The sequence below is a fragment of the Anas acuta genome, chromosome 25, assembly GCF_963932015.1.
Source record: "Anas acuta chromosome 25, bAnaAcu1.1, whole genome shotgun sequence".
NCBI classification, from domain to species: Eukaryota; Metazoa; Chordata; class Aves; order Anseriformes; family Anatidae; genus Anas; species Anas acuta.
The window spans coordinates 1219519-1235828 of record NC_089003.1 but is presented as its reverse complement, the minus strand read 5'-3'; the positions used below and the strand labels follow the sequence as shown (position 1 = coordinate 1235828).

Below are 16310 nucleotides of genomic sequence, written 5' to 3'. Positions count from 1 at the left end.
GGAGAGGCAGGAGCCATGGATCCAGCTTCGCTCCCGGCCTCGTTTATCCGCCTGGAGTCGCAGGACTGAAGCTGCACTCCTCCTCCTCCTCCTCCTCCTCCTCCTCCTCCTCCTCCTTCTCCTCCACCACCTCCTCCTCTTCCTCCTTTTCCTCGTCCGGCAGCCAGTCCGTGCCTCGTCTCCGACACCCGCAGCCATTTCAGGGCCGCGAGCAGGGAGCTGGTTACGAAACCTCCCTGGAAGTGACCTCAGTCAGTTATCCACAATAAATCCGAGGAGCAGCTCGGCGAGGCGGCACCCCGGCACAACAGCCATTTCAAGCGGGGCTCCACCAGCAAAGCCGCATTTTATTATTATTTTTTTTCTTTTTTCTTGAAAAATAATCATTTAGCACAAAAAGGGGGGGCTTGGGGAGGAGGAGGAAGGAGGCAGGCAGGGAGCTGAGCCGTGGCTTTTGGCAGAGCCGCAGCCCCGCTGCTGCAGCCCCAGCCCCAGGGCGCTTTGGGGTTTTAAGCCCTGAACCGCAGCCGCTGCACGGCCGCAACCGGGGCTTTGCCACCGGGGACCCTGCCCCGGGAGGGACCGGGGCGGCCCCGGGGACCGGCTGTAGGGCGGGGGGGCGAACCGGGGCTGCGGCAAAGGGCGGAGGGGGCAGCACCGGGCTGCGGGGGGGCTGCAGGGATCGGGACCGGGACCTCGGGGGGGTAAAGGGGGACTGCAGGAACCGGGACCGGGACCTCGGGGTTTGAAGGGGGGCAGCCGGGACGGGCACCGGGACCCCGGGGGGGTGAAGAGAGGCTACCGGGATCGGCCCCGGGTCCGCAGTGGGGAAAGGGGGGGCTACCGGGACCGACCCCGGGACCTCGGGGGGGTGAAGCGGGGCTGCCAGAACCGGCACCGGGACCGCGGACAGCGCCTCCCCTCCAGCCCCGGCCCGGTTGAACGGGGCCCCGCCGCTCCGCCCCCGCCCCCGGCCCGCCCCCCCGGGCCGCGCCCCGTTCTCTGGCTTTTCCCCGCCCGCCGCCGCCGCCGCCGCCGCCCCGGTCCCGATCCCGATCCCGCAGCTCGGCTCCGCTCCTCTCCGCCATGTCCACCGAGCCGGCCCCGGCCTCCGCAGCCCCCCCGGAGCAAACCCCCGAGCCTCCGGTGGCGACACCGGCGGCGACGACGACAACGACGGCGACAACGACGAGCGGCGGCGGGGAGCCCCCGGAGCACCGGGCGCTGGTGCTGACGGGTTTCGGTGGCTACGAAAAGGTGAAGGTGCAGACACGGAGGGGCGGTGGTCCCCGAGCCGGGGAGGTGTCGGTGCGGGTCCGTGCCTGCGGCCTCAATTTCGCCGACCTGCTGGCCCGCCAGGGGCTCTACGACCGCCTGCCGCCGCCGCCCGTCTGCCCCGGGATGGAGTGCGCCGGGACCGTCTGCGCCCTGGGGGATGGAGTCAACGATCGCCAGGTGGGAGGGGGCCCGGCTCCGGTCCTTCCCTTCCCTTTTTTTCCTTTCCCTAAAGCCCCAACGGCTCCGGTTGTGTGCGAGGCCCCGGGAAGGATTCCGGAGCTGCGGCATCGGTGGTGGGGCTGCGGTGGGGTGGGGAGGTTGGAGGGGGGGTCTCCCGTTGCCTCCCGTCTTCATTCATCACCTCCTGTCTCCCATCATCTCATCTCCTATCTCCCATCATCTCCCATCATCTGCCATCATTATCTCCCATCTCCCATCATCTCCCATCTCCCAGTGCCGCAGCCGGGATTTGCGCCCTGGGTGCCCACGAGAAGCATCCCAACCATCACCGAGGGGCTCCGGTTTGGGTTTTTGCCGGGTTCTGGCTGTTCGCAGCGCAGAAATCCTGCCCCAAAACCCTGCCCCAGGATTTGGGGTGGCGAGAGCATCGCTGTCGGTCTGCCCTCATGGGGCCTTGAGGCCCCTGGGAGGAGATCCTGTGCCGAAGGGGCCGAGCTTTGCACCAATAATGTCTTCTTGACGCTGAGCAGCACAAAGGGCTGAAGCATGACCGTGCTATTTCTGCACAGCTCTGCTTCCTTTCGGACTACATGGACATACAAGGAAATGGCTCCAGCTTCTGATTAGGTGTCCAGCGTGCCCTAAGGGTGCTGAGCTCTGGGTGTTAGCTGCTGGCTGCCCACAATTTTGGGGTTTGTGGCCAGTGAGCCTCTGGCCACTGCCTTTCTAGAAAGTCCCAGGGCAGAGCTGCTCGCCCCGGGTGTCCCAGAGCCTTGGGTCTCAGGGCTAGTGCAGTTACACCCCATCGAGATCCCTCTTGGATGCACAATTAGCAAAACAAAGTGCCTCAAAAAGCCTTGTTTGTTAGGGATGATCCCCTCCTCTCCAGGAAAACATCTCGGTTTATTGCAGCATGAATGCCAAACCCACACAACGAGGAGCCTTTCTGCTCGCTCTGCCTCTTGTCTGCTCGCTGATGCGGCTCCCTGGGTCTTTGCCGGTCTCCTTCCCACTGCACGCTGAGCAGATGCTCCTTGCCCCATGGGATAAGAGCAGCTTTTGCGGAAGCTTAGGCTTAAAGCTTTACCTAAAGCTTTTTTCCAGGGTAGATCCCATTGTTGAAGCATCGCCCCAAGCATCATGCCTGTTGGCAGGCAGATCCTGCTGCGGGGTAGCAGAAATAACCACAACAGCCAATGCTCAGCTAGGTCCTGCTGTAGCAAGACCAAGAGTAGGATGATTTCTGCTTGTTTTAAGCTTGTTTCACACCTCCTTGCTGTCTGTTTGGTTTTAGGTTGGCGATAAGGTGATGGTCCTGGCCAGGTCTGGGCTCTGGCAAGAGGTTGTGAATGTGCCGGCCGGGCAGACGTTCCCGATGCCCGAGGGAATGAGCTTCGAGGAAGCGGCTGCTCTCCTTGTCAACTACATCACTGCCTACATGATCCTGTTCGACTTTGGGAACCTGAGACCCAACCAGAGCGTCCTCATCCACATGGCTGCAGGTCAGTTATCCTCACCAGCCCATGCTGAGGCTCCCGGCATCAGCGTGCGGCTTCTTCACAGGGGCATGGGTGAAGCTGCAGAGAGCGGTGCTGGACCAGCCAAGCATCACCTGCAGTCCCATTTCCCAGTAGCCTGGGTCAATCCTCACCAGCACACACCACAAGTCTTCTTCCCATCCAGGCAGAGCCTTCCTCCCATGTCTGCTTCTGAGTTTTTCTCTTTGCTGGTTTTCAGGTGGCGTGGGAACTGCTGCCATCCAGCTGTGCAAGACAGTAGAAAACGTCACCATTTTCGGCACAGCATCCGCTTCCAAGCACGACTCGCTGAAGGAGAGCGGGGTCGCCCACCCCATTGACTACAGGACGATGGATTATGCAGAGGAGGTCCGGAAAATCTCTCCCAAAGGTACCGTGTGCTGGAGGACTTCTCCAACAGCCCTCGCTCCTTTCAGGCACAAAGGCTTCCAGCTGCTCTCTGTTCCCTCTAGGTGTGGACATTGTCCTGGACCCCCTGGGCGGATCCGACACATCCAAAGCATTTCACCTCTTGAAGCCAATGGGCAAACTCATCACTTACGGTGAGTGTGAGCAGCCTGTCCCAGCCCCAGCTCTGGTGCAGGAGGGTGTGCGTCCGCTCTGCTCCGTTCCTGGGCGTGGGGCCACGAGGGAGCCTCACGGGTGCTGCCAGCCGCCTCTGTCATAGTTCTGGGGTTTTCACAAAGGTTTTTAGGATGCTTCGCCTGGGTGAGGCACTGACCTTTGTCCCGAGGGCTGCGGACACTGAGAGGCTCCAGCTCTCTTCCCTTCCATGGTGAGACCTCTCCCCGAGTATGAGCCAGTGCCCGCAGGGGAAGCTGGAATGTCCCCACGAGGAACCCTGGCACAGCTGCTTTGTCCAGGCTGATTAATGCTCAGCATTAATAGAGCCTTGCTTTTTTTTTTTTTTTTTTTTTTTTTTTTTCCTTTTTCTAGAGGATGTGTGGGTGATGAGGTTTGAGGCTACTGAATACTTATCCCTCCATTCCCCAGCCCTGAAACACTGCGATTTTGTCCCTGGAGACAAAGCCCTCACACAGCCCCCAGTGGGATTCCAGACACTTGTGGCAGTGTGCTGCCTCTGTCCCGGCCCTTGCAGCGTGTGGCTTCCCTGGGGGAGCCTGGCTGTAGGAGAGGGGGAATGCTGCCCCACCAGCCTGCCTGGGACTTGTAACCCCCTCTTGCCTCTGCCAGGGCTCCAGCCTAGCTGCACTGCTGCTGCCCTCCCAAGAGTTATGGTCTGAATTTTTGGGTAGACCTGCGTGGTGCTGGGAGCCGATGATCCTTATGGGTCCCTTCCAACTTGGGATATTCTGTGATTCTATGACTTCTAGATTTTTGCAATATGCGGGTGCTGATGCTCCAAATCTTGAGCCCAAACTGGGGATCTGCTTTCACTGAAATTATTGGGCAGCTCCTGATGCAATCCAGTTCCCAGCACCATATCCTGTGCTACCCTGGCTATTGCCTGAGCTGCCTCTCATGTTGCGTTGACCCCAGTTCATCCGTGGCTTGTCTTCCCTTTAGGGGTAGCAAACCTGCTCACTGGGCAGAAGAAGAACCTCATGGCCATGGCCAAAACCTGGTGGAACCAATTCAGCATCAACGCCCTGCAGCTCCTACACCAAAACAAGGCAGTGTGCGGCTACCACCTCGGCTACATGGACGAAGAATACGAGCTCATCGGAGGAGTTGTAGCCAAGCTGATTAGCCTGTACAATCAAGGCAAGATCAAGCCCAAAATAGACTCTGTATGGCCCTTTGATCAGGTGAGTCGGAGCTGATATACGGACTGACAAAAAGCCCAGGGTGGTTGCTTTCTGCACAGGGCGCTCTGCTTGAGGCTGAGCGCCTTTTCCGTGGGGGCTGAGCGGTTCCAACAGCCATCTGTCCTCAGATGTTCAGCGCCCTTTTAAGAGCTTAAAGTGGCTGGGCTCTTCTGCTCCGGTGCACGGAGCTGGGCAATGCCAGACAGCGTCCCCACGGACCGGGGCAGGTGCTCAGCTGCACTCCGTGGGCAGCAGCAGCTGTGGAGGGACGGGGTTGTGCACCAGGCTGCGAACCACCCCGCGTCTGCCCCCTGTAATTACACCAACAGCTGGGGAGGTTGCTGCTGCCCCTCTGCAAGTGGAGGAGAGCCCAGGCAGCAAAGCACAATGCTGAAAATGGCTTTTTTTTAAAGCTGCAAGGGGGCTGTGGGGGCACAGGAGGGGCCTGGCTGCTCCGCGTGGGGGCTGCGGGTCTCACGGGGCTCCCCTCGTTTGCAGGTGGCAGATGCCATGAGGCAGATGCAAGAGAAGAAGAATGTTGGAAAGGTCATCCTGGTTCCCGAAGCACCCAAGGAAGAATCCAAAAAAGAGGAGAACTAAGGAGGAGAGCGATGTGTGCAGATTGTGAATTCATGGTTTAACTCCCTGCTCTCTTTGGGACCTGGAAATGGACAGATCAGTAGCTTCCTCCTTCACCAGTCCAAGAACATCGTGCTTAAAGTTCAGATGAGGTTTGCTTGCTCCCGTTGTGACTGACCCTTTACCAGATATGCCTCCTGCCCTAGCTCTCTGTTTTGAAGCCTGATTATTTCATACATCTCTCTAATCACTTGTTTCCATGCTGAAATCCCAAACTAATCCTATTTTTTTTCCCCTGGCAGCACAGTCAAAGCTTCCGGGCAGTTGGTGATTAGCAGCTGCAGAGGCTGTCACTGTGAAGATGCAAAATGCTATAGGGACTGCCAAGCAGCTCCACAAAATCCCAGCCCACGTTGAAGCATTTGCACTGTCACCTTAGAGAAGTGTTTCAGTAGGAGAATGGGCAGACTGAGGATGTTTCTTAAACAGCCACAGGAGAAGCGTGGCTGCCCTAGTTTAATTCTAGCTCTGTCTGCTCCTGTGCTCACACTAACCCTGCTTTCTCCCCTCTGCTGGCCTCTAACACCAGTCAGATAGTAGCAGTTGCCTTTGCCTTGTAAATAACTCCGGCATTTTGGAGTCTATACCATATTGCACTTAATTTGCAGTCACTTCTTCGTGCAGGCAACAAATAATCCAACAGCCCGGGCTGGTCTCTGAACACAGAGGAGAAGTTTCAGTTGGGTAACTTGATCTTGTCCATTTTCTGCTTCCAAACTGTACAGGGAGATCTAAACTGTGTCTGATTTTTTTAGAGACCATAAGGACTCAACTGTGTCTCGAATGACTGGAACAATTGATGTTGGCTCTGTGCTTTATTAATGTTGGGCTCCAAGTTGGTATTGTTAAGGCTAAACTTCACCCTCGTGTTTTGTATTTCCAAGGGCTGCAGGGTTGAATCAGACTTCAGCAAGATGGGAACAAATAAGCCCCTGTTAATGCTTGCTTTGTGCCGTGCCCTGTGCGCTGGGGAGAGCTGCAGTTTGGGAAGTGACTTGTGAGAAGCACGGCTGCTGCACGGGGCTCGGCGCTGGCTCCTCGTGTGCCACATCCCCCCGGGAGGCTGTCACTGAGTTACAAGTGTAGGTGGCAAAGTGTCCGGCTCTGTCAAGCCTCTTGGCTTGGGCATCTGGAACAGTTCAAATCACGCTTTCCCTTCTCTTCTAGCGAGCTCTTAAGACATCCTCTAACCACCTCTCACCTCGTGGGTCGGTGCTGCAGTAGGGTTTGACTCCTCTTCCCCTCTCAGGACCCTTCCAGCACTGAGGCTTTAGGAACTGCCTGGGGTTTCCTCCCAGACCAACTCTCGGCTTCTCTTCCTCTTTTCTTTCTTCGTTATGTTTGGAAACGGAGCTGTGCAGACACCCAAGCCTAGTTCTGCGAGCACTCCGTGTCCTGGGTGGTGCCCCCGCTTCCTGCCCTGCCCAGCCCCGAGTGACCGTGGTGCTGCTGGAGCTTGCTTCAGCAGCCGGAGGCTTTGCCACGACTTGTAGGTCCTGCAGGGCTTTAGGCTCCATTTGGGATTTTAAAAGGTAAGCCAGAGGGCACCGAGGAGAGCTGCCTGTTGTCGGTGAGCTCAGGCTCCAGGAGCAAAGGCTGGCTGCTCCGTGTCCCGCTTATCCCGACTCCAGAGAAGGAAGGAGCAAAGGGACCCATTTGGGAAGCCCCTCGGCTGCTGGAGAGCAAACACTGGCAGGGAGTGAGGGGTCCTGGGCAGGTTCAGTGTTCCTGGGTTCCTGGGCATCTTCCTCTGCCTGCTCTTCCTGCCCACCAGTGCTCCTCGCTGGCAGTGCAGCTTGTTTTCAGGTGCTTGGGCTCGATCCCTTGGTCCAGTGCATATTAAAAACGTGGAGGCAGAGACCCCAGAGGACTTTTTGGCTAGCTTTAAGACAACCCCATTCCCTCTGGCCTCAGGGAAGGGCAGGAGCCCAGGCACAGGCGCTTGTTCCATCCCTTGCAGGTGATAAGCGAACTCCACGGGCACGGTGGCACGAAATTGAGAAGCACAACTTGAAACCTTTCTGAATCCCAAATCTTGCTGCTGCTCCTTTCAACCTGCCCCTCTCATGCTAATCTAGATCCAATCCAACAGTGTCTAATGCTGCTTTACCAGGTCTGCCAACACAACGGCTGGCTAAATTGCTGCAGTGGGAAGTCTGGACCTGCTCCTCCCCGAAACCCGACTTCACCTTGATGAGAGCAGCGTGTTCGAAGGGCACACCACGCTGCAGATCTGCAGGTCCTGCGCGGCTGTAAAGGGGAAAGCTGTCAAATTGTGGTTTACTGTAACGTCCTCTCCTTGCTTTACTTTCAGCCAAGAGCGTGCTCAGTGCCTTACTTGGATGGCCTTGGATTAAGGCAACACAGCAAGGGCTTCACGGCCCGCTCCCTCCCGACAGAATGTGGAGGAGGAGGGTGGGAGTTTTGCAGCTTGCTGTAGGGCTGCTCTGCCTTGCTGCCTTGCGATACACCACGGAGCAGAATCTCGGTGCCTTCTTCTGTGTGCCCGTAAGGACTGGGAAGTCACCGGAGCCTTTTCTCTTCTGGCCTTTCAAAGTATTGCCAAAAAAAAAAAAAAACATACCTATTATGATCCTTGCTAGCTCTGTTTCGTGAACACCGGTGTTGTAGTGTGGCTTAGTGTGAACGTGACGCTCCCTTTGCCCGTGTCACGGGCTGTGCAGGGCTCTCCTGGACTCCTGTGCCTCCTGCAGCCAAAATTGCTGCTCTAAAGCAGCCGCAGAGGTCTCCCCCGGGTGCCCATTTGGCTCAGAGCCGGGTCCTCGAGCGAGGCTTTATCAGCTGGCACTGCCTTGGCTTCCTGGAAACAATCAGGGCTCCTTATGCTCGTAGGGGAGCTGCTAATGTATTTTCTACCTGCGAATTCCTGAAGCTCTTATCAGGGTGTGAGTGCTAAGCAATTGCTATGGCCTTCTGGTAGAGTTTAGCACCGTTTTGTGTCCCTCAGTAGCAACAATGTTTTCTACAGAAAGACCAAGATTAAATGTAACCTTGCTCTTCACTGCCTCACTGATTAATGCTCTATGTTTTTTTTTTCTTGTTTGTTTGTTTTTTAGTAGTAATCTTTATTTTTTCTTTTTTTTTTTTCTTTCTTTCTTTCTTTCTTTTTTTTTTTTTTTAAATGGATAAGCATTTTATGGGCCAATAACCTGTGCAAAACAACTTCAAGTGTCTTAATGCATTAAAGCTAACCAGCAGGTTTATATACTAAGGACCAAAGCAAAACCAAACAAACAAAAACCTAGGCTGAAAAATCGTTCCACTGAATGTTGCTTAACTGTTTAGGGCAAAAAAAAAAAAAAAAAAATAGAAGTCATACTATCAAGGAAATTGGAGTTTACTGTGCTTAGATTGTGTGTGCCGTTCCTGCAATCAGAAGTGCAATTCAATGTTTATTTACTGCTTGTCTGACCCAAAGGTTGTGCCATGAGGAGAAGAGTCCAGGCAAAAAAAAATGTGAGTAATGAGGACTGAAGTGCAGGACAGGCTCCCCTGGCTCTGGCAGGGATGCCTGTCCACGTGTCACTCCAATGTCCTTGCTGTAGTCGCCTTCCCAGACTGATATTTTCGGTCCTGGGGGAAAAATGCAACTCCTTTGCTATCACCAGGCAGCTTCTGTCACATTTCTGACTTTCAGTTTCTCTCAAGCTCGTGTTGCATGTGAAGGGTAGAAGAAGGAAAGCAGCTTGCACGGAGGAGCGTGACCCCTGCTAAGTGCTTTAGGAGGGGGGGTGAGGAGCTTAGCTGTTTATTTCATTTTGGCCACCTGTATTAAACAAAAAGTGAGCGACTAGTGATGAGAGAGAGGCAGTGTGAGCCTCAGGCTTTAATCAGTGCAGGATGCTGGCCACTCTCAGCTGCTATCATAGGTGTAAAACCACTGTTGCCTAATGAAGTCTCTGGTGTGTGAAGCCCTGGTGATGGCAAAGTGTGGCTGGCAAATAGTGCATGAGCGTGATGGGAAAGGCATTAGACTCTGAGCCTCTTACAACATATGGTCTGGTCTGTACTGTCTGAGTTGTGTTGATTTGCAGATCTGTGATACGAGTGATGCTCACCCTACAGACACTTGGAAAAAATCTTTTGTTTAAAAAAAAATATATTCCGCTTTGTGCGTGTAACCAAGTTGGACAGAAAGCAAGTGTGCCAATGCTGTTTACATGACTATAATGTGTAATGCTCCTCTGTCTAATGTTACCATATGCCTTATGTGTTTCAAATGTTAATTAAAAGCATAACAAAACTCTCACTGGTATGCTGCTCAGTCTTCTGCCAGAACGATCCTTCTGTCCTCAGCTCAGCCTCTGCAGCCCTTGCATTACCCCAGCGTGCACTAAGTGGGTGGGTGCGTTCAGTTTACAGATCCCAGCAGCTCTTCCAGAGCTGCCTCTGCTCTCAAGGACAACTGTTAATCATGGCCTCAAGTGTTGCATCACCCCTGTAACACCCTGTTCTGGAAGGCAGCTACGGTGCTTGCAAAGTCCCTGGCTGATCTCTGCACTTTAGTCTGTGGTGGGGGGTCTCTGGAACCAGCTGAGATTAAAATGGGCTCTCAGGGTGACAGTAAGACAAGGTGTGGACAACCACGACTGAAAATGTGGGAATAAATCTTGTTTATTTTTGTTTCTCCGCCTGGAGGCTGTCCATGCCTGTATATTGTCAGGGGAAGCAGCTGTCCGAGGAGCTGAAACGCGTTTGTACCCCCTCCAAGAGAGCATAAGGCTTCCTGCTGTCCTCAGAGCAGGTGCTGGGGAGGGGCTGTAACTCAAAGCTGTCTGCTGGAGGGCTGAAATGTCTACATTAACATCTGAAATTAATGATAGCTCGGCTCTGGCACAGGCTCAGGAGGTGGCTGACCTGGAGCCTGCCTGCAGTGGCAAGAGGGGGAACAGATTTACAGAAGGTGGGGCTGGGCTACAAGCAGGCTCCTGCCCAGGCTTGGTTTATTGGCACCCTGTCAAAAGCTGCGCTGGGGCTCAGCCTGGATCTGGTGTTGGAACAAGCTGGTCGTTAACTGGCTGGTGCAGATAAGCAGCCAGCAGGAGCTGGAGTTTTGGGGAAGCTCAGGCTCTGGGGGATGGAGGGGCTGCTGTAGCTAACACGCAGGTTTCTGGCTACCTCCGGGGATGCAATGAGCTCCTTGGACAAGCACCTGCTTTTTCCTGAGCCGTGTTGAGCTGTGGTTTTTGTCAACTGGGACGGGAGGTGAAGCGAAGGCACGGGATGCAGCTGCTCACAGCCAGGAGTCTCACTCGATGCCCAAATTCTTCAAAACTGTGCAAACCTTGTGGAGATACTGGGCATCTGGATAGCCGTCCCTGTGGGGCAGAAAGGGAAGTGGTGTAAATCCTGCTGATGGTGCTAAAACTGCCGAGGGCAGCAGCAGTTTATTTTGGCCCCATCCTCTCAACAGGGGGGGGGGCTGAGGGTGGAAATCTTGCTCCCTGGGAGCTGCAAGGAGCTGCCCCTTGCTGCTGCCTGCACGCAGAGCTGGCTGCAGAGAGCTGCCAGGGCAAAAGTCAAGAAAATCCTAAGGGAACCAGAAATCTTGGCCACAGGGGGGGGGGGGTTATGGGTGTGGGGTGGGTAAGGGCTTTGTCCCAGCTGGAGGGTGCCAGGGCTGGTCTGCCACACCTGTGGGAGGGAGGCACCACCTCTGGTGCTGTGGGAGCCTGGAGGAGCACCCAGCTCCAAGGGTTTGCTCAGCTGGGGCCAGTGTTTTTCCTCCTCCGATTGCTAAGGAAAAGCTGGGGGCTTGGGATGACCGCGGCCATACCTGGCTTTGCTTCCATTCCAGGAGGTTTTGTGAGGGATAAGGCCCCACGTCACTCTTTCTTCTCCGTCGCAGGACTTTATCCGGAACGTCAGCCCTTGCTCAAATGCTTTCTTCAGCAGCATTGCTGTCTTCTGCCCTTCCCTGTTGTCAGGAAGGAAGGCGATGAAACATCCCCCTTTGTAAGGCTGTCCTGGATGGGGGTGACCAACCTTAGAACGAGAAGAAAACATTATAAACAACCACGGGTCTGGCTTCTGAGATTTTGTCCAGCTTGAAAACACACAGCTACCTGTGGGCCCCGTGGGGTGCGAGGTGCTTGGACCACTCAAGAGCTCACACGCTCTTCCGAAGCAGCAAGCAGCTCCCAAACCTCGTGTGATATTTTGCCTTTCCCGGGGAAATATCCCTGCTTCTTTGCATGTGGGGCATGGAGACGGAGCTGCCCCTCTCCTCCTCCTCCCCACACCCCCAAGAACTCAGTGCACGGCCCGCAGCAGGCCGGGCAGACCCTTGTGGTGGGCTACCTACCCCTTGCACGCCGTCGGGGATGGTGTAGGTAAGCTGGAGTGTCAGGTCCCGGTAGTAGCCAGGCAAGCTCTGAGACATGGAGGAGATCTTGAAGGTCCCTGGGACTTTGCAGCTTGGGGCAACCGAGGAGGAACCACAGCAAGCTGGCTGCTCTGCTGCAAAACACGTCCTGCACAAGGTGTGCCCACAGGGCGCCGGGCAGGTCATACGTGAGTCCTGGCAAGCATCGCACCAGCCCAGGGGGCTCTTGCTGCTTTCCTGGCCAGGGCTGGGGCCTCTTTTCTGTGGTGTTGAGGGTTCAGGCTCCTCCTGGGTGCTGTTCCTGCTCGAACTGCTCCTTTCTTGGCCTCTTGACTCCGCTGTGGGTGACTGTTCGGCCGCAGCCTGGGGCGGTTCAGGAGCTGTAGCCCCGTAGAGCCAGGCGGGCAGGGAGCGAGGTGCACCCTCAGCTGTGGGAATTGGTGACCGCAGCTGGCCCCCGGCGTTGCTGTGACCTCCTCTGCTCCTGTCTCTCGCAAACTGGAATTTGTCTGGCAAGACCTGTTTTAGCCGCGCAATGTCAGGTTCCCCCGGTGACAGTTTGGCCTTCGGCTGTTCCTGAGGCTCCCTCGGAGCACCAGGACTCGGGTTGTCCACCACGGGAGGGCTGAGAAGGCCGCTTCCTCCTTGCACAGCCCCAGGATCAACGCGGTCGTTGGCCTCCTCCTGTCCCACTGCTTGCAGGTACCTCCAAGGACTCGGGGACCTCTTTTCCTTGGCCTCCGGCAGCTTGAAAGCCCTGAGCACCTCCGAGTGCTCTGCTTTATCTCTAATGTCCAGGAGCTGCAGGCCCAGCTGCAGGGACTCCAGGCTGTCGGGAAGGGCTGCCCCCAGCACGGTGTCCTGGCTTCTGCTGGGCTGGACAGCACCAGGGTGCCCCGGGCTCGAAGCTCTCTCTGCTCCTGGAGACAAGGATGAAGACTTCAGAGCACGGAGCCTCCTGGAAGAAAACACCTGGAAGGCCTCAGTCACTCCTGGCAGCATCTCCTTGGGGCAGGCGAGACAGAGCTTGTACTTGTCTTTGTTGAGCCCAACCTGCAGGGAACTGCCTCGCAGGAGGCTGCACAGCTCACTCAGGGCATCGTCATCCGGCCCTTCGACAGCAAGCTCGGAGTAGCTCATGATCTGACACACAAGGTCGGGACACCTCTGCACAAGAGTTTCCACTTTCCATTTCACCTGGAGAAGCTTGGCCCTGTCCTCTGCCTGCAACGACAGCACCGTGCAGTCCCCGGTAGAGCGTTCGGAGATCTGCACACCTGCACTCCTGCACAACTCCTCGATGGCAGAGCAGTTCACGTCCTTCAGGTAAGACCACTGCAGAGAGTCCAGGCTCATTTCTTCACTCACCCTATTGCCTCCACTGCCTGCCCTGACGGTGTCTTGGGGCTTGTTGCTTTCCTTTGGCTTTGGCAGCGAGAAGCTGTTGGAGCGTCGCAGCACAGGTCTGGATTCAGAGGGTTTGGAGTCGAAAGCAGAAGAGCTCCTTGTGGTGTCAAAGAGGCTCAGAGACCGAAAGGTACTAGAGGTGTCAGCAAGGGAACAGTGCTTGGTGGGATCGGAGCCTTTGGAGTCCCCAGGGTGCTGCAAAGCGCTGTTTTCTTTGCCCACAAAGGCAGACAGACTCTTGTGTCTTGCAAGCCTGGCACCTCCTTTCACACGGTCCTGTTCTTTGGGGTCATTCTGCTGAGACTCTGCTGCTGCTGACCCCAAAACCAGTGCGGAGACATGAGGCTGGTACAGCTGGGTTGGTGTTTTGGGGTCACCGGGACCCAGAGCATGTGTCTCGGGTGAGTTTTTCTCAGAAAGCTGCACCTGCCCCACTGGAGGAGAGTCCCGGCTCGGCAAGAGGCCCTGGCCAGCCTGAGACCTGCCAGTTTTCAGAGCGCTGAAGTTGGCAGCTAGCTTGTGCTCAGCTTTCCCTTCTGGCCTGCCTGGGCTCAGTTTTGGGGACGAGGTGTCCACAGGAGCTTTGGGCTTGTGCCCTGCAGCCTCTGTGGCGCGGGACACTGCTGGCCAGGAGGGCTGGGAGCTGCTGAGCATGTCAACCGTCTGCGGGGTGCTTCTGGTGCTGAAGTGCTGGATGTACTGCTTGGCCTGCGAGACATCAACAAGGTTTCCAATAAGGTAAAGCTGCTTCCCATCCTCGTGGCAGAGCAACAGGGGGAACACCTCCTGCAGCTCGCGTGTCAGAGCCCCGAGTGCCTGGCTGTCCAGATCCAGCCCCCGCTTCGAGATCTTCTCCTTACGCAAGCTCACTTCCAGTTGCTGGTAGAGCTGCTGCAGGGCCAGGTGAGCCTGTCGCAAGGCGTCCGTGTCCCCAGATGTCCCCGGGGACGGCTGGAGGTACAGTATGGTGATATCATCGTTGCTGATGTCCACCACATCCACGCAATGCTGCCGCAGCACACCTTGGTACTCAGCAGCACAGAGCCTCTGCATGTACAAGTAAATGTCCGAATCCATCACGAGGGAAAAGTCCTCCAGCTGTCCCACAGCTTCCCCATCCACTGGGCCTCGAGGTGGCGGGCCTCCAGCTGCCCCTTCGCTCCCGTGGTCCCAGCGTGACAGCGCTGTGGTCTTCAGTGCTGACCCAGTGGAGGGAGGCACTTGCTGGTGATCGTGCATTTTGGTGTCTTTGGCCACGTGGCTGGATCCCAGGGGCAGGGTCGCTCCAGCTGCTTGGCTCTTGAGGTTCAGGCTGCCCAGCAGGTCTCTGCTGAAGGCTTGAACGTCCGTGAATGGTCCCTCGACTCTGCAACGCGTGTTCCTGTGGTCAAAGTCGAGCTGCACGCTGCTGTGGCCTTTCTGCAGGTTCTTCAGGAGGGTTTTGCCAGCGGGCAGCTTGCCGTAGTCAACCACCATGGAAGCGCATACAAAGATCTGCAGGTAGACAGCAAGGGAGTAAGAAAGCAAGGACCAAAAATAAGCCCCCTCCAAGGCACGGGGGAAGGCAAATGCACCCGGCTCTTGCCACAGGCCCTGCGTCTGCCACCCCTCTCTCTCAGCATCCTGCTTTCAGGCTCAGTGGGAGCACAACACAGGCAGAACCGAAGGCTTTGTGCAAACAAGGAATGCAAAGGGCAAAGCGCAGATACGCAGCCCCATTTCTACACACTGGCAGCTCTGCAAACAGCCCACAACCAAGAAATCCACTCTCCCTTCTGCATCTGAAATACCTCTTCCCTCTCGCTCTCCCAGTGCTCCAGCTGTAGTGCTTCTGACACCACAGGTTTGTGGAAAGGTCTCCAATGCCAGGCTAACGGCCACGCTCTCATTTTCATCACTCAAATGTGAAGATATCACATGGGGAGGAAGACACAAGAAATTTCCAGTGCCTCCTAGACACCAGCGTGTCTGTCTCCTAATCTCTCCTGAGAGGGAGAGGAAAAATACCCTGTGCGTGTCCAGCTAATGACACAGCGTCCAGCTAATGGCAGAGCCACAGCATTAACAGAATCCCCCTGTGGGCCACCAGATGGGCTGGGGAAAAGCACCCCTCCCCTCCAGTCTAATTATTCTTCCTTGCTGTGACAGGCACAAATACCAAATGACCAAGTGCAAAGCCTGCTTGGCTGTCCCCGCCGTTATCAGCGTGAAAAAAAAATAAATAAGAATCCTCATTTGAATATGAATAAACATGAAATCCAATTAAGATTAAAGGAGGGTGCAAGCTCTCCCTTCCAGGCACAGAAGCCTGTCTGGGAGCCAGCTGGGGCTGTCGCAGCCACGCGCGGAGCCCCCGCGGGCAGGAGCTCCCTGCCCCTCGCTACCTCGTCGGGGCTCAGCTCCACCACGTGCGCCGTCACCTCCAGGGGATATTTCTTCCCCCCGATGGACAGGACGTGATTCTTCGTCTTCAGGATCCTCTGGGCCACTGAGGGGGGGAAAAAAAAAACAGGCACCGGCGTCGCTCTTGGCCTTGTTTCGGTTCTGTATGGCCGGGACGAGGCAGGGGAGGACAGGGCGAGGTGTTGGGGTGCGGGCAGAGCCCCAGCCCCCCGGGACCCCCATCGTTACCTGCCAAAGCCTCGAAGGTGATGAGGGCACATGCCTGTGCCCCCGGCAGCACCTGGACGTCAGCGATCTCCCCGCCGCCGTTCCGGGAGCGCAAGAAGTGGATGGTGAGCTTGTCGGCCACCCTGTCGGGGGGCAGGTCGGTGGGGATGCCCCGCACCTCCACCGTGTGGCCTGCCATGCCCCCGGCGAGGCGGCACCGGGTACCGGGCACCCCTCGGGGTCTCTCCTCTCCCCCCGGGTCCGTTCTGCCGCTGCCCGAGCCCCCGGGGCCGGTCGTGCCCGTTCCTTTCCTCCCGACCCCCGGTGCCACCGCCCCAGCTCCGCGCAGCTCCGCGCAGCTCGGTCCCGGTAACCTACGGCCCGGCTCGGGCCCCACGGCAGCCACCGGGAAACGAAAGCGAAAGCGGGGCCGCCCCGCCTCGGCCGGCACCGCCCCCGGGCACAACGAACCCCGGGCGGCTGCGGAACGGAACAGAACGGCCCCGGCCCGGTGCCCCCGTGGCTCTTCCACCATCCCCATCC

The 16310-nt window shown here is 56.7% G+C and overlaps 2 protein-coding genes across 2 annotated transcripts; one reads left to right on the top strand and one right to left on the bottom strand.

Moving 5' to 3' along the window:
- Positions 1 to 853: 853 nt before the first annotated feature.
- VAT1 (vesicle amine transport 1) lies at positions 854 to 9674 on the top strand. The gene is made up of 6 exons (XM_068660833.1): positions 854 to 1455; positions 2753 to 2960; positions 3196 to 3366; positions 3449 to 3538; positions 4524 to 4765; positions 5264 to 9674. The coding sequence occupies exons 1-6, from the start codon at positions 1087 to 1089 to the stop codon at positions 5363 to 5365; spliced, it is 1182 nt and encodes a 393-aa protein (XP_068516934.1). The 5' UTR covers positions 854 to 1086; the 3' UTR covers positions 5366 to 9674.
- Positions 9517 to 16303, bottom strand: LOC137844411 (uncharacterized). Its single transcript, XM_068660779.1, has 5 exons — positions 15789 to 16303; positions 15542 to 15645; positions 11730 to 14651; positions 11202 to 11410; positions 9517 to 10743 (listed from the first exon to the last, which is right to left on the bottom strand). The coding sequence occupies exons 1-5, from the start codon at positions 16300 to 16302 to the stop codon at positions 10674 to 10676; spliced, it is 3819 nt and encodes a 1272-aa protein (XP_068516880.1). The 5' UTR covers position 16303; the 3' UTR covers positions 9517 to 10673.
- Between the last annotated feature and the right edge of the window lie 7 nt (positions 16304 to 16310).

Bases quoted from the DNA above. Each gene is read 5' to 3' on its own strand.
- LOC137844411 (XM_068660779.1), bottom strand. From the start codon at position 16,302: ATGGTGGAAGAGCCACGGGGGCACCGGGCCGGGGCCGTTCTGTTCCGT. The intron at 11,411-11,729 runs GTAGGTAGCCCA...TCTCGTTCTAAG, and splicing joins TCCCCGACGGCGTGCAAGGG to GTTGGTCACCCCCATCCAGG. The intron at 10,744-11,201 runs GTATGGCCGCGG...TCTGCCCCACAG, and splicing joins TGGAATGGAAGCAAAGCCAG to GGACGGCTATCCAGATGCCC.
- VAT1 (XM_068660833.1), top strand. From the start codon at position 1,087: ATGTCCACCGAGCCGGCCCCGGCCTCCGCAGCCCCCCCGGAGCAAACC. The intron at 1,456-2,752 runs GTGGGAGGGGGC...GTTTGGTTTTAG, and splicing joins ATGGAGTCAACGATCGCCAG to GTTGGCGATAAGGTGATGGT. The intron at 2,961-3,195 runs GTCAGTTATCCT...GCTGGTTTTCAG, and splicing joins CCTCATCCACATGGCTGCAG to GTGGCGTGGGAACTGCTGCC.